This window comes from Myotis nattereri (genome assembly GCF_964212035.1).
Source record: "Myotis nattereri genome assembly, chromosome: 3".
Classification (NCBI taxonomy): Eukaryota; Metazoa; Chordata; class Mammalia; order Chiroptera; family Vespertilionidae; genus Myotis; species Myotis nattereri.
The window spans coordinates 21,307,253-21,324,683 of NC_138077.1; the positions used below are offsets into that span (position 1 = coordinate 21,307,253).

Here is a 17,431-nt window from a genome sequence, read left to right on the forward strand (position 1 = left end):
CTTTAAAAAAAGTATATATGCATAGAAAACAATTTGTAGAAAATTGCCACTGGGTGATTGATTTATGGTACCATTGCTTTTGCGATGGTACTTAAAACTTGCTACAGCTCAGAAATAAACAGGAACTAAAATAGTTGCAAGAACCATCATACAGTAGAGTACAACTACTCTAATTCACTGTGAGGATTATGAGAATTGGTGGAATTTTTACTTATTTCTTCATTGTCTATATATTACAAAATTTTACACCTATACCTTTTGCAATAAAGAAAAAAATGTTAAAAGGGGCTGCCATATATTTTCAACATCTTTATACTAGTTCATGAACTATTTCAGAAGAGTCCAAGATTTTATAACTTTAGATTCATAATTAATCATTTAGACAGATGATTTTTGTTGCTTTTAAAACTAATATTATTTATTAAATACAAAAGTCACCTAAACTATAAAGTATATTCTAATCCCACCACTTTAAAAATAAAAGTAGATAAAGAAATAAAGTCCTTCCTTTGCTCACCTCATTTCATTCCACAGTTTGACTATCTGGTGCATATCCTTCCTTACTTTTCCTTGTAGTTACATTGACTTCTCTGTCTATACAACCTACTTATAAACACAAACATATGTATTAAAACAATGGAAGTAATCCATTTATATTACTTTAACAGTAATAATTATATTTGGTTGTTGTTTCCAAAGTTTTTGTTAGAGTTTGGTAATTCTTACTAATTTTTAATATATTTGTAGGCATTTTGGGCTTTGAAATCAGATGAACTTGGTTTGAGTTCCATCTCTGTCATTTGTGAGCTGGGGGACTTTGTGTAAATGATTTAACCTCATTAAGCCTGCATTTCCTTGACTGTAAAATGGGCTATAAATCTTCCTACCCTATGGTGTTACTGTACATTGATTGAAATTAGGTAATTCACACTGAGCGCAGTGTCTGTCACATAATAAGCACTTAATAAATTATTTGTCATCATCAGCATGATACTTTATAGTGCAACTTCTCGTCACCATTCTATAGATAAGGACACCCTTTACTAAGTAAGGAACATTCTAAATTTGCTATATAAATGACCACATTCCAGCCCTAGAGTAAGCTTCCAAACTCTTCACCCAAACAAAATGCCTTTCAGGCTTTGGTGTCTAATTTAACCTGTCTCTCAAAACTGTTATCATTCCTGCTCTAGCATTTGCCCTACCTTGTGTCTTCTAATGAAGTTTATCAATGAGAAGTAAACCTGTCAGCTCCTAGTAACAAGCTGAACAAACACAGCAGAGGGTGCTGCCTATAGACTTCTTTTCTTTTTCTTTTTTCTCTAACTAATTAAAAAAGAGATTAAGAAAGTGGTTCCAACTGGCAATCCACAAAGAAATACAATATTAAAGAAAAAAAGAACAGCATGCTATTGGGATTTTTACCAAATCTCCATTGCTTTAATATTTACCTGTAATTGTTCATAATTTCAGGGTTCTCTCTTTTTTTAAATATATTTTTTATTGATTTTTTACAGAGAGGAAGGGAGAGAGATAGAGAGTTAGAAACATCGATCAGCAGTCTCCTGCACATCTACTACTGGGGATGTGCCCGCAACCTAGGTACATGCCCTTGACCGGAATCGAACCTGGGACCCTTCAGTCCACAGGCCGACGCTCTATCCACTGAGCCAAACCAGTTTCAGTGGATTCTCTTTTTTAAAATTCGTTTTCTTCAGCTTAACATTCCATAGATGGGGGCAGCTTTATATCCTATATTACAAAGCGTACTCAATGGTAGTTTGGAGTCAGTCGTGCATTTCCTATGTCTTGAACATCTTAAATTACTTCTATTCACATGTTTTTGGCAGAATTGTTCCCTAAAGAAAACCACCCCTTTATCTTGGTTCTCCCTTACAGAATTTTGTGCATCATTGATGTGGTAGTCGTTTTCCTAGTAATTTTGTTAATTTGCTGTGAAAGATTAAAAATTTGATAATGTAGTATATATGATATTAAATTGTGAATTAGTGGGACTTTGATGTAACAACGTATCAACATTTAAAGATATTGGTACTTGATATTCTATTAAGGAAAATTAGTCTCCAAATTTTAAGCTCGAAAGTCACTAAAATAACTGTTTAGAAAAAAATAGCTCAGATGACTTTATAATTTTGGTACATATGTTAAGAATTGTGTACAAATTGAAATGTCTGTGTACTGGTCCTCAAAATGAACAATAAAATCTCAATTATGAAAAAGAAAGAAAAAAGAAAAATCTAAAAATCTGTTTTCTTGAAGCTTCATATAACCTAATAGAAATATATTAAATTCTCCTTTTAAAAAAGTCAGGAATTCTCTTAGGAACTAATCTCTCAGGATGCATAAACTTGTTCAGCTGAAATTCCAATCGACCCAGAATCAAACTTTAACACAAAATTTCAAACTTTCGAGATTGAAAAAGAATTGGGATCTATTATTATTATGTTGTTATTGTTGCTGTTATTTTACAGTTTATAGTTTCAGCCAAAGACCAAAAATAATCATGAGTGCAAAAAGGACTGAAATTATGGAATTGAGTGAATTTTGCAGAGGGAAAAAAAGGAGGGACATAAGATTTCTAGACCCAAAATAAAGTTTGAATGATTTACAAAATTTAGGTTTCATTGGTACTTGTTCTGTGGTAAGGTGACCTTATTCAACTATTCGACATTGGAAATTTATACACACATTAAATTTGAGAATTGCTCTTAAAGAATAAGACAGAAGCCTGACTTATGTAGAGTTCAGGCCACTTGTGTGCTGGGTAACTTTGGCCACCTGAGTTAGTTCATATCATGTAAAATGAGCTTGACTTGTGAATAATGTAGTTTTGAAAAAAATTCATATGAAAGACCTTTTCAATGAGTCCAAAGTCCTTGCCTTAGATCCAGTTAGGAATAACATTCTCCTTAGAGTCACAAGGAAGGGGTAGAAGTCTCATTAACAGCTTTATTATATCCATTTAGAATCCCAAGGTCCTCTCAGGTTCTGAAAGTCTATTTATTCATTTACTAGTAGTCATTCTACAAACATTTATTAAGCTCAAATGTACTAGTATGCCAGTGTTAAAAATTCGGCAGATCCAATTTCTTGGTATCTAACGTGAAAGAATAGAGATGGTTTGGTAAGCCAAAGTATGAGAATAAGTAAATTGTTTGTGTAGTTTTATAAGCAAAACCTGTGTCTAAGTCTATAGCTGCCTTTCAGGTAAACAACAGTTTTCTTATGTAATTCAAAACACAAACCCACTGTCATCGTTTTAGGAATAGGAAAAGAAAATAATCTGAGAAAGCTCTGCTTAAACATTTTTAATGAATTGCAAATGGTTAATCCTACTATCTGAACTTGAGCATCAGCCTGCGGACTCAAGGGTCCCAGGTTCGATTCTGGTCAAGGGCATGTACCTTGGTTGCGGGCACATCCCCAGTAGGGAGTGTGCAGGAGGCAGCTAATCAATATTTCTCTCTCATCAATGTTTCTAACTCTCTATCCCTCTCCCTTCCTCTCTGTAAAAAAAATCAATAATATATATATATATATATAAAATTTATTATTTTTTAAATTTAAAAATAAATTTCATAACAAGTGGATTCACCCCAGGATTCCTTCTCAGTGTATCATGTTCATAGTAATAGAAATTAGCCACCAGAATAACCTGGTTTCATAATGGGAGAGGCAGGCACTTAGATTATTCTAATACAGTGCAGTCTTTATTTAAACAAAAAAAGCAAGTGTGTCCTAAATCACAATTGAGAGGTCTGCCGAGAAGAGCTTGGAAAATTACATAGGGACACTGTACATTACTGACGGCAACTTTTTTTTCAAGCTACTAGTAGGTAGGAAATCAAATGTGCGGTAGGTATAAATGACGACGCGGCATATATGAATAGAACCCTTGCAGAATCTTCGAACTACCCATCTCCTTGTTTCTACAGTTAGACCTGCAACACTGAGCACCTGACCCACGCGCATGCCAACCTGCTTAATGTCTGGAATGAGCTCCTGTCTTTAGGTAGATGCCTGTACAACAGGCTTAAACTGAATTAAGGATCACCTTATAAATAATACAGTTCCTGTTCAACTTCAGAACCTAAAAGAAAAATGAACTTAGATTTCTCTTTCCTACAGTCACTTGAGAGCCATTTTCTTTGTATAACATAATTTATCATCCTGTGGACTTTTGAGGAATTGCCAGTTAATCTCGACATTTCTCAAGGGCAGGGAGCATTCCCCCTGCTTCTCTTGTATTCATTCCAGCAGATAGATATTGCCTAGGTGTCCAGGGACAGGTTAAGGTCAAAGTGCCTTCAGCAAGTGCACTCACTGCCCTGGAGCACTTAGCTCCTTAGGTTATGATTAGCTGTCTGGATGCCCTCTGGAGCCAAGGTTAATGCATTTTTGTATGTCTACTTAAACTTAAAACAATACCTGGCCCCAAGCCAGTGCTCAACAAACATTTGCTAAGTGGACATAGATCGTGACCATTTGTTTATTGGAAATAACCCTACATGGCTTTTAAGGAGACATTGGTGAGCATGTCTTTATGTTGCTATGAGTTAGCCATTTCTACAAGATTAGGAAAAGGAAGGACTACCTGATTTGGTTTGCAATCACATGAAAGGTCAGAGAAGAAAGTTCATCTAGCTCCATGTCATCTTTGGACAGATGAAGAATGACCAACTACAATGACCTTTCTATCAAGTCCACACCATTATTTTGGGGCATACATTATTACCTTGAATAATGAACCTATGCCAATAGATGCTCTTGATATGCACTGCTAGCTCCTTGGGGATGAATGCAGTGTTCATACATCTTTATACTCCCAGAGCCCAGCACAGTTTCAGAACCAAATTTGGATTCAAAACATGCTTATGGCATGGAAGAGGGAATGGCTTAAGTCGTGACTGATCATGTAGCAATCACAACAGTGCCAAGTCAGTCCTAGCTTCTTCTCCTGCTTTTTCTCAGCCTACCCTGAGCTGCTGAGAAGAGACACAGGAGGAGAGAGCCATCATCAGGAGGGAGGACCTTGTTCCCAGGGCCAGGCACGAGCCAGAATGTCACTAAACGCCTCCAAGACCAGAAGGTCTAGTGAAAATCTCTGGCATTCAGTCCTTGGCACCTCTCATTCTGAGATGTGAAAACCACCATTTTATTTACCACGTTACTAGACTATTGCATTTACAGAGCACTTACAACTGATTGTATTTGCTCTCTGGAGCAGCAGTTCTGAAGGTAGCAGGTACTGTTATCCCCACTGCAGATCAGAGAGCTGAATCACAAAAAAAGGTGAAATAAGCCAAGTGAGATCACACAGCATGCCAGGGTAGATTTCCAACCTTTCAGACCTTGTAACACCCTGTTTATTTGTTTGCTTCGTGATCCGGTCCTCCCCTTAACTCAGGGGTGGGCAAACTTTTTGACTCGAGGGCCACAATGGGTTCTTAAACTGGACCGGAGGACCAGAGCAAAAGCATAGATGGAGTGTTTGTGTGAACTAATATAAATTCAAAGTAAACATCATTACATAAAAGGGTACGGTCTTTTTTTTTTTTTTTTTAGTTTTATTCATTTCAAACGGCCGGATCCGGCCAGCGGGCCGTAGTTTGCCCACGGCTCCTTCATACAATTGCTTCCAAAAAGTGGCTCAGATCATAGAGCTTTTTAAGTTAAATTGAATGGCAAGCTGCCCCTTGAGGTAGCTGGTAATACCCTGAGCCTGAAAGTCACTGCAGTTTTTCAAGAGCCGGCATTGGACCTTATAACACCTGTCTGCCCTAATCTGCTCATCAATGCTTCTTTTAACCATCTGCCACCATAGACAGTCCTTTCTTAATGAGTGAAAAATACTTCCGGAACTATATTCCAGCATTCCATTTTCCTGTCAGAAAGTAATTGGGGCTGGCCGATAAACTAGTTTGAAAAATCAAATTTAAATGAGCCAACTTTAAATTTTTAAGAGCCTCATTTAGCATGCAATTAATTTTATGCCTGTAATAAAAAGAGAAAACCCTCCGGTCTTCCTGAAGAATTAAATAGGCTGATAAGGAAATGCTGTGCCTCATGGAAATGAGATAAAATGACTCTTGAACACTGTCCTTTTGGTTACATAATATTATGTACAATACATTCTATTTCAGGGAAGCATTAATTTTACTGAAATTAAATATTTTTTTCTGAATAGTCATAGGAATGTGATAAAATGGTTAGAGTTGAAACAGACTATGGGTTCTAGATTTTATTGTAAGCTCTCTGTCCTTTATATTACCTCTTCAATCTTTATATCTTCTAGTATTTTTGTTTTTCCCAAAAAGAATGGGGAGTAATAGAAATAATAGAGCTCAGCTGTATTTAAGATTCTTCGAACTTTGTTCCAATCAATGAGATGTTGAGTAACGCCCTCACTGGCCAACCCTTTTATTCCTATTATAACCCATTGTGGCATTGGTTGTCACTTATTTATGATATGTATTATTTTTATGTTTTGCCATGCAATAAATATACCTCCCTTCCATTATAAGTCCATTAAGTAATTCAATACATGACATTAGTTGAATTTTTCAAGAAGAAATTCTTAGGCTGCTTTTTATTCTAAACTTTGCTTCCGGACCGTACCACACATGAGTCACTGCAAGATGGTCACTAAGTCTGTATTTTCCAGTGTCGTGGGAATACTAATGCCATAGAGAAAAGAATTTTATTTTTAAAAAAATATATTTTTATTGATTTCAGAGAGAAAGGGAGAGAGAGAGAGAGAGAGAGAGAGAGAGAGAGAGAGAGAGAGGCATCAATGATGAGAGAGAATCACTGGTCGGCTGCCTCCTGTAGGTTCCCTACTGGGGATTGAGCCTGCAATCCAGGCATGTGCCCTGACCAGGAATCAAACTGTGACCTCCTGGTTCATAGGTCAATGCTCAACCACTGAGCCACTGAAGCCAGGCTAAGACTTTTCTTTGTGGGGACAAAAATCAGACTTTGACATAGTTTTACAAGGATTTAGGGGTCAAGTAACACATCATTGTATTTAGTGCCTCCTTGAAACTAATTTAATGCTTTTTAATTTTAAAAAAGTAAATGCTTAAAGATAACCAAAATTCAACTCTTTCTAATAGTGCTCATTTTGGACTTTTTCCCTTTGTCCTGCTTCTGTTCCCAGGATTGAAGGGCTCCCTCCAGAGGCTGCAGCTGGAGTATGTGGATGTTGTCTTCGCAAATCGACCAGACAGTAACACCCCCATGGAAGGTGAGTAAAGAAATTTAATAAAAGACTCTGGAGTTCCTGATTCTAGCTTGATGACTGTTCCACTCACAGTAGGAAATGAAATGTATTCAGACTGATTTGACTGAATATGAAAAATAACAACCTTTCCAGTTGATGTCTTTCAGCCTCAGTATTTACCTTCAAAGCCAGTGCTCAACATCCTGCATCTTCATTCCTTTTTAAAGTAGTTGCAGGCATTGGAATTGTGGCTTCTTCTGGGTACAGTGCTCACTCACTTTTTCCAGGTTCTTTTCACTTCTGTGGTTCCATCAACTAAAACAATAAAATTAATTAGAAGGGGAATTTATAACCAAGCCATCTTATTTTGAAGTAGGTCATCTGAATGGCTTCCTATTTTATAATGACTCTAGGTCTGATTAGTTTCCAATCCGTGGAGCCACTATTTAAAATGAGACCCTTCATTGCAATTTGGTTTTTGGTTCTCAAGGAGTTTCAACATTTTATGTTCTTTCTGTTACAACTATTTGAAGACAATATTTTGAGCATCTCCTGTGAAAACTTTCAGGGCATTCCTAAAAACAGATTTCCTTCAATTTGCACTTATTTTATGGAACCTACCTAGTATTATTAAGAAAGAAGATAGTTTGGGAGGACAAATTAAAAAGAATGTTCTAGTTGACTGAGGTTTACAATCATGGATTATCACCCAAGGTTAATGAGAATGAAAATATTTGGAAAAAAGAGAGGAAAAGAATATTCTTGTTATTTGAGGCTTACAGTGTGACATAGATTTATAAATTTCAAAGAATTCGGATAAAGTAATCAACATAAAATTATACTGAAGGTAATTTGTCTTTGATGGTTCAAAAGGTAGTTCACGATCTTGTAATACACCAGGTTCTATAAAGATTTATTCTTGCTATCCAGGTTATAAAAGTTATAAATAAAGTGCATATGAGTTTTTCTGTAGGTTTTTCTGACAAATATAATGTTCTCCTAGCGTTTTCTGCTTTCCTGATTCTGAGTAAATTAGGAGCTTACTATAAGCAATATCAATGTTGGAAATTCATGATAATAATCCATGGAAATGACATAAAAACGCATATTTTTATCAAAGCAAAGAATGAATGTTTGATAAGGAAAATTATAAATGTTTTTAGTCTAAGAACGGCTTTTTGCAGGGATAATATGGAATCACACTGTTCTCAATGAAACATCAAAACAGAGCACTAAAGTGATTGAATGAGTGAATGTGTGAAAATGCTGTTTAAGCTGTGAAAGTCTGAAATTGCTTCCTATTTAAGTCCAGTGACTATTTTACTTTGGAAAAGTATCCTATGCAATTACACCATGTACAGAATAGAACAGCGATTTCCAACCAGTGTGCCGCAAGAATTTTTAAAACATACACTGACCTCTTTTCCCCTTAGATTGTCAAATTGAAAAAAAAATGACAACAATAGCTATCTAGTGTGACTGAATCAAAAGTATACCTATTTTTTGTCAAACCTGCAAAAAAATATATTCTTTGGTGTGCCACAGAATTTTAGTAATTTGTTTAGGTGTGCTGTGTTTTGTGCTTTTTTTGAAAGTCAATGATTCCAACCTCATTCCATAAAGTCCTGATCTGAAGGGAGGATCCTTGGAAAGAATATGTTTATACTCTCTACAATTTAGCTACTTGCTCTATTCTCCCTAACACACACACACACACACACACACACACACACACACACACCGGCTTTGTCCTTTCTTCGCATCTTCAGTCAATAGTGAAGGCAGAAGAGATTCAACCCCTATCATTAATGCAACACAAAAGAAGAAAAAATGTGGACCACATGCCTGGGGTCTGTGGAGCCTCTTCACAAATCTGTGGCTCTCACCAAGCTCAGAAAGGGCGTGTTTTCCCCCTAAGTTACTTTTAGTTAAGAAAAAGGGAGGCAGAGGGAGAACGAAGATGGCCCTGCTCACCCCAGCTGTCAAGTGGAAACAGAGCTGTCAGTATTTCTGGGGCTGTGGGTTTGTGATGCACGTGAGCATCCTCCTGTGGGAGTGGTCATCTCCCTGGAAGATCGCTGGAGTTGTGACAAAATTTACCTCCATATTCGAAGGGGATGTTGACTCGGTCTCGGGAGAATTCATTTTTATACTCATCTCTATAAGTTCCTCATTGTGCTGATTGTGCTGAAGCTGATCTGCAATGACATGGGTAGGACTCGAAGCCTAACATTACTCAGCTCTCTAGTCTGGGCAGGTGGGTTGCAGACTTGAGCAGCTGTCCCTTAGCAGCATCTCGCATAAACTCAGGGTCAACGAGCATGCTGATTCAATGGGGTGAGCAGAGCCACCTGTACCATTGCTAATCTGGAATTCCCAGGTGAATAAAGACCCTTCAGTCTCTCTCTTACTTTCTGTACAAAATGAAGTAACAAAGAGAGTAAATGGTTTTGTTAAACCCCTCCCGGGTATGAGTATTTAATATGTGTAGTGAAAAAAAAAATGGAGTCTTCAATCAGAGGGTGAGGGCACTAGTTTTAGGTGTGTATACTTGGTTGAGTTGCTCAGACTTTCTGTTGCTCAGTTCTTCATTTGGAAAATGGGAAAAATAAAAATATTACCTTCTCTAGCATCCACTGAGGATCCCTGTCCAAGAGTGTTGTAAAAATAATATGAGACAATATAAGCAGAAATGTTTTTATACATTGCAATGCCCTGCACATACATTCTGAAATTGAAATTGTCATTATATATGTTTATACGTTTAGGGATTGATATGCATAATAAGATGTAATAGTCGAAGTTTCATCCAGGCACCAAGACATAATTAAATAAAATTTCAAAGAGAGGTGCCCAATCTCCATTTTGTGTACTTGCAAAGGAAATGGGTGAAGGCTGGTTCCATGTCTCCTTCTGCCCCCAACCTTTTATTTTGAAAAATTAAAACCTACAGAAAAGTTGAAAAGGTAAACATACAATACCCTTCACATAGATTAACCAGATTGTGCTGATTTGCTTCTATTTCTTCCTTCCTTGTTCTCTCTCTCTCGTGACATTTCACCCACACTTTCTCCTGTCTCCTGAGAACAAGGCACTCTTCTGTGTAACCACAACACAATCCTCACACCCCAGAGCTTTAACGTTGATGCACCGCTATTATACAATAAGCAAGCCATATTTAAATCTTCTAAAGTGTGCTTCATAGGATTTGTTTATGTTTTGGGGGAGGGCACGTAGATGGGGAGGCAAGCCCAGGATTTAATTAAGAATTCCACAGTGCATTTAGTTGTCATGGCTTTTTCTTCTCTTAGTCTAAAACAGTTCCTCCACCTTCTTTTCTCTTTAATAACATTATCTTTTCTTTTTAATCCAAGCCAGTTGCTTTAGAGAATGTCTCTCAGTCTAGATCTGTCTAGTTGTTTTCCCTAGGATTAAATTAATATTAAGCCTTTTTGGCAAGAAGACTTTTTGGGTCCTTCTCAGTGTGTCCCATTACTGGTCATGTTAAGTTGACCACTCAGTTAAGATGACGTCTGCCAGCTTTCTCCACCATGATGGTACCTCTTTGACTTGGTAATTAATAAGATGGGATGTGTTTCTTTGAAACTAGATGATATCCTGTGTCCCCCACAAACTGATTTTAGCATCCACTGAGGATCCCTGTCCACATCCATTATTACAGTGGTGGGGGGTGGGGGAGCACAACCCTTTTCCTTTCATGAGTGAGCGTTCTTCTGTAAAGATGAGCTTTCCTTTCTCTTCCTCCCCCACTCTCAGTTCTGGGACTCTGAAGTCCCCTCACTTGCTTGAAGAATATAAAGGTTGAGACAGAGGAGAGAGGATCTAGGGCATTTCCGAATAAAACTGTGCTATGAGCACCATCCACCCCAGCAGGGTGAGAAGGCTGCCCTTTCACTTCAACCCCTGTTGGGGGTGGGAGTTTCAAGGCTGCTCATGCAGTTGAAAACATGATCCCATGGTTGGGGAATATAGTGGCTTGGGAGCTGACTTGTGTCGGGCAAATCCAGAGGTGGAACAGTGGGCTGAGCCTCTACTCCAGCGGAATAGCCGGAGGGGTGCTGGGGTGACGGGGAGGGCCTCTGTGTTTGTTTCCCCGTGTGGTGTCATCTTGGGTCCTGTCCTCTAGGTTGTGTCTGAGAAAAGGATGAACACCCAGAGCCAGTAGGAGAAGGGCCTGGAGGAGAAGCAGAAAGTAGAGGAATGAAGACACCAGCCATGCCCCATGTCACTACCCTTTACTGCAGGCTTCTCGCCTGAGCCGGTTCCAGCTAGGAAAGGGAAGGGAATCTGAGTTTGAAATTTTGATTGACAGCTGTGGAGGCTGTGTTTATCATTTAAAATGGTGTCAGGACTGTCTATGGCCCAGAGCGGGCAGAAAAGCCATGGGGCCGGTCTGAGTTTGCATCAGGGCCAAGGGACACTTTTTCCCAGTGACTATAATGAGCCAGTGGAAGACTGGAAAAGTTAAGTGGTGTTATGATTACATTATCATGAGTCATGCTTGCTCCACATTCTAGTTACATATGTTTAATTACCTAATTTAAATAGATCTGACTTAAATTACATGTGAAGAAAATGAATTCTTCTATTAGTTTCAGGAAAAAAAAATTGGTTTACTTCATAAGAAAATATCATTATGTCCAAAATAATTAGAAGTTTAGGAAAATCTTGTGTGCTTAAGATTCAAGTCTCCACAAATTATAAAATAAGGCACTTGGCCACCTTTATAAAATATATACATTACACATAGACATCCCTCATATCTCACCACTGCTTCCTCCCACAAACCTGCCCTAGGAATCTGGAGCCTTTTGAAAGTGTCGCTTCTCCTTGGGGAGTAATTGTTTGTCAATATTCAAATACTGGAAAAGATTAGAAACCACAAAAGCTTACCCTCTGCAGTCTGGAATTTTCCATCCTTTCTAAATATGTCCCATTTTTAGCTTTTGCTAATTTGTTTTTAATTCTGAAAGGTGAGCTTGTGTTGTGACTAGCTTCAGTGAAGACAATCATACAAAATTAATGAGAATTAGAGAACATACTTTTAGATGACTTTTTGAAACCCTACTATAGTCAATCCCAAATTTACTTACATAAGAAAATTATTTTTTCTTTAAGGACAAGTGGATGGAAGGGATGGGTAAAGGGAAACAATAGAAAAGGAAAGAAAGTTTTGTGTTATCCATTACTTGGAGAAGGAAGGAAAGTGTATCATTAGCATAGAAATTGAAAGTGTATTTGGTAATGGAATGAACCTAATTACCACCTAGAAGTAAATGCTTTTATCTAAGAAGATGAGAGAGGGAAAAAATTGTCATGAAAAAATAGGCAACAGGCAAAATCTCTTCGTGCAACAGGCCTCTAGTCTATATAATAAATTTATATTAAATTAATATTAATCTAATCCTAAGAAGTCACACAAAACTTAACAAGCAAGTTAAACAATCCAACTGGTTATCCTGGCTGATATCTATGACCTGCTGCTGCCCCCTGACTGACCTAGTCTCCTGCTTTCTTCCTCTTTCCCGCTGTGCTTCAGTCATATTGAGCTGGATTTCTCCAATAAAGACTTTCAAACCTTTCTGTTCTCAAGTCACAGTCAGAAATATATATCACAATCCAAAACACACACACACACACACACACAATATATATATATATATATATATATATATATATATATATATATATACACACACACACACACACATGTAAAAAAACACACACAAAACACACACACACAAACAACTTAACAGCAAGCAAAAAAAAGGGAGATATAGAGATCAGAAAGAAAATTTTGGGAGATAGAAAAGAATGAAATTCCACCCATTTCCCCTACTCCCTTCCTAAGCACTGGTCAAAAGCCCCTTTCAAAAAACCTACAGAATCTATTTTACATGTCACCTTATAGCACTTAGCATAGCCCGGAGAAGAACATGGCATAGTAAAAATACTCAAATCTAAAACCTGGCTCGTTCATTTATTCATATTCAACTGATATTTAGTGAGTGCCTACTGTACACTAAGCATTGCTCTCAACCCTAGAGAACAACATAAGCAAAGATCCCCACTCTTGAAGGACACATTTATTCTAGCAGGAGAGATAGGAAATAGACAGTAAAACAATAATAAATTAAATTATATAGAATATTAAAAGGTAATTAAGTGTTACAGAAAAAAAAAAGTAGAGCAGGGTAATGAACTTGGGAACACTCAAGAAAGAAAGGAAGAGGAAGGAAGGAAGGAAGGAAGGAAGGAAGGAAGGAAGGAAGGAAGGAAGGGAGGAAGGAAGGAAGGAAGAGAGGGAGGGAGGGAGGGAGGGAGGGAGGGAGGGAGGGAGGGAGGGAGGGAGGGAGACAAAAGGACCAAGGACTGAGCCCTGGGGCTCCCCAACATTAGAAGGTTGGAAGGAGGGAGAGAAGAGTATGGCACCCAAGGAACAGGTGAGGAAAACACATCCAGGAGGAAGAAGTGATCAACCATATCAAAGGCTATGACAGTTCAAGCAAGTTGAGAACCACGAATCCATTGGTGTTAGTGCAAGGATCGTCAATAACCTTGACAAGAGCAATTTTGATGAAATAGAGAGTAAAAGCCACTAATCTCTGAGTGTCTGTTTTCTCATGTGGAAAACAGCAAGGAAACCTGTTGATTTAGGAAGACAACGTCAAATATTTCTGCCCCTTTCTTCAAAAATAAAAATCACCCAATAAATAGCATACAGAGCAAAGAACTAATATAAAAACTTCCTTTCTAATGAAAGTAGCTGACAACTCAAAACTTGGGACCAAAATATATGAAAATAGAAAAGGAATGGAGCAATTGTAAATGACTTAGAAGAACTGAAAAGATTTATTAAACGTGACCACGAGTGCATCTCTCTCAGGGCCTTGAGTCGTCCCCTCTGGACAGGTCCACGTCCAGCATTCCACCTGGTGGCTTCCCCAGCACGTCCACGTGTTGGTGTGTCACACCCACGGGGTTTTTACTGGTTGGGAGCATTTATCTAGGGTGTTCCTCAAGCAGCTGCTGGTCTTGAAATTTCTGGAGCTACTATGGTCACAGCGAGTCTTGGCTGTCAGAGTCACCCGAGAGAGATGTCCTTTACCTAAAAGCTACATGTCCAAGTCAACTCCTCTCTTATACCTGCAGTCCCCGTGTCACTGTCTTCTGGTCCTGATGTAGCCACCCCCCCCCCCCATTTCCAGAACTCTCTTTAAAGCATTTTTGAAAACTATTTTTTAGATGATTACTCAGGCTAACCTAGTGGATATAATCTTGGAAGTTCCACGGTTACCCATTTCAAGAACAAAGTATTATGTATGCTTTTTAGTTGTTAGTGCCACGAACGCGAATGCTCTCTGTGGGCGCCTCGCATGTGTGTGCTTCCGCTGGAAGCAGATCAAATCTCCTTTTCTCAGCACATGGAGTGTTTGTGCAGGCTCGCTCCAACTTTTTCTGTATAAATCAGGTGGTTAGGTTTTCTGTTGGAATGAAGGGTCTGCAGTGCCTTCTCACTGTCAAAATCTTCCTGCCAAGGCGGTGTTCTGCTGGTTAGCTCAGTTCCCAGTGTGGACCTTAGATTTTTTTTAAAGTAAAAATAAGAATCTATGCTGACTTCATGTGGCTGTTCTGGTTTTAAGGGATGAGCTATATATAGGCTGTGTGTTTTCTGTACCGATGTGGCGCTTAGTAAATACTTTTGTATCATAAGTAAAACTTGAGGTGTTTTGCGAGGGGAAAAAAAGTGCCCACAAGTGAGAAGCAGGTTAATTTGCACCACACAACCTGAGATGGTTAAGGCATTAGAGGCACCAGTGTTCCAGAACATGGGGCTGAGGTGGGAATTAGAAACAAGGCAGTTACTTAAAAGACTGTTTGGAGCTATTAAAGTCATGTCCCCATATCTGTAGGCAGCGTCCTGCCTTTCTCCTCCAATGAAGGAGGCAAGGGATACATCAACAGGAGAAATTCAATGAGAAGCTCTAGTCTAAAGGATAGCAGACACAGAGAACGGTGGGGCCAGGCTTTAAAAAAAGGTTATGAGACCCCAGACCTCCCCTCTCACTTACCTTCGGGTCACTAACCATGCACTTTCCCCAGGCAAAGTTAAGAGAACATTTCTCTGGCGAAAATTAACTATCTCAGAAAAAAATAACCTGCCAGATACTGACATTGTTGTGAAAGAAAACCCCAGTGGGACAACGTGGCAAGTCCCCTAATTGTTCTAGCTGAGAAGTGCCATCTAAGCACAATTTTAGTGCTTTACTCTTAAACAGGAAAGGAAACCCAAGGATCACCTGACATTCAAAGAAAACCTCCAATATGGAAAAAAAAAATTGTTAAAATAGCTCAGTAGAAAAAAAACAGAACAATGCAGAGAGATAGGAAAGTTTTAAAGAAGCTATAATTAATATACTTGGTGAGATAAGAAATGATATTGCATCAGTGGAATAAGAACAAGATAGAAGAGAGAATAAGAGTAACATAAAACTGGAAAAAATAATAGAGATTATAAACTATATAGTTAAAAAATTTTAAAAACCAATAAAGATGTTGAACATTAAAGTTGAGGGATATTTTCAAAAGTAGGAAATGGACAATAGGAATGAAGAGATAAGAAAATGAAGGTTCTTTCCAAGAAGTCCAATATCAATTCAACTAAAAGATTTCTAGAGAGCACAGGTAAAATGGAAGAGAGGTAGTTAGTGAAAAAACAATACAAGAAAATCTGATTTGAAGAGTATGAGTTTCCCCGACTGAAAGTGCCCACCAAGTATATCCAGGACAATGACTGAAGACCCACACTGAGGAACTTTAAAATGAAATTTCATAGCTGAAAAAATAAAGAAAAACATCATAAAATATTCCAGAGACTTAATAGAGTATGCACATGAAGGTTGGAGAATAAAGATTGCCCAGGGGTTTTCAACAACAAAACTGAAAGCCAGAAGACTATGGAGCAAACCTTCAGAATCCTAAGCAAAAAGAATTCCTCACTCTTGGTTGGTGAGAGGATAACACCACAAAGGGGAAGCCAGGGGATCCAACCCATTAAAGGGAAGAAGAGAATCTCAGGGTGACGGGAATGTAGGTTGTGGCAGGAGGATGGTGGACTCTCCATGGGATGTTACCAGAGGAAGAAAATAAAAAGAAACTGAGTTCCCCACAGCGTGACCATGTGGAAAACTATATTGAGAGATATTTGCTTAAAACACGAAAAATTTAGCTATTGCTCTAAATAAAACTAAGTTAATGAAGGGATTGTCAACTCAAAGAAAAATGAAAAGTAATAGAAGAAAGGAAATTGTAAATCATCCTAAATGGCTCTGCTCAGTAGTGGGCACTAACTACACAATCATTATAACGAAAATACAGAATATTAATTTAATCCTAAACTGAGATGTGAATATATGGGAAAAATAGTGAAGGTAGAAGAATGTATGCATGGAAGCTAAAACCCTCCCTTCCACAAGTCAATAGATAGTGTCTGGAAAAATGTAGACCATGATAGTAATGCATAAATGGTGAAAAATGTAGAGACTGATACCAGAATACGTTGTGTATGTTGCAAACGGTATCCTCTGGCGTGCAGGCGAAGCATGGAAGGACTATCACTGCTCTTTGTCACAAGCGTTTTCGTTTTGACTCTAAACTATACGTGTTACTTTGACAAAACTAAAGATCAAAACAATAACCACACATATATATACACACATATATATACACACATATATACACACACACATATATACACACACATATACACACAAATGAGATTAAAATGCCAGTAGTACTGAGCTGTCAGTGGTAATGAGGACCTCATGGCTGTTGAAGTCCAGGCACAGTCCTTGGGGTTTAGAAATACACAATCGATGCTAGTTTTCCTCCCCAAGACTCCACCTTCAGAAGCCCAGCCACTTCTCACACATCCCCCCCAGGAGCACGCCTGCACCAGATATCGACTGTCATTTCCCAAACAGGCTGTGCTGAGCCGGACCGCTTCTCTCAGTGGCCGCCAAAGCAGGCTGTGACAGAGAATCCATGGCAGGGTGAGAGAAAACATAATGTCTATTTATCTTATATTTTACTGTTTTTAAAGAGTAAATAACAGGGGAGCAGCATGTGGTCACACACACTCACTGAGCAGCCACCTGTGTGAAGTGT

General features: G+C 38.3%; 1 protein-coding gene across 1 annotated transcript in view; it reads left to right on the forward strand.

The window, feature by feature from the left end:
• KCNAB1 (potassium voltage-gated channel subfamily A regulatory beta subunit 1) overlaps window positions 1-17,431 on the forward strand; it is a 204,258-nt gene that overhangs the window by 147,766 nt on the left and 39,061 nt on the right. The window contains exon 8 of the mRNA XM_081086398.1: window positions 7,181-7,267. Within this exon, the coding sequence (XP_080942524.1) occupies window positions 7,181-7,267 (87 nt within the window). The remainder of the gene's footprint in view (window positions 1-7,180; window positions 7,268-17,431) is intronic.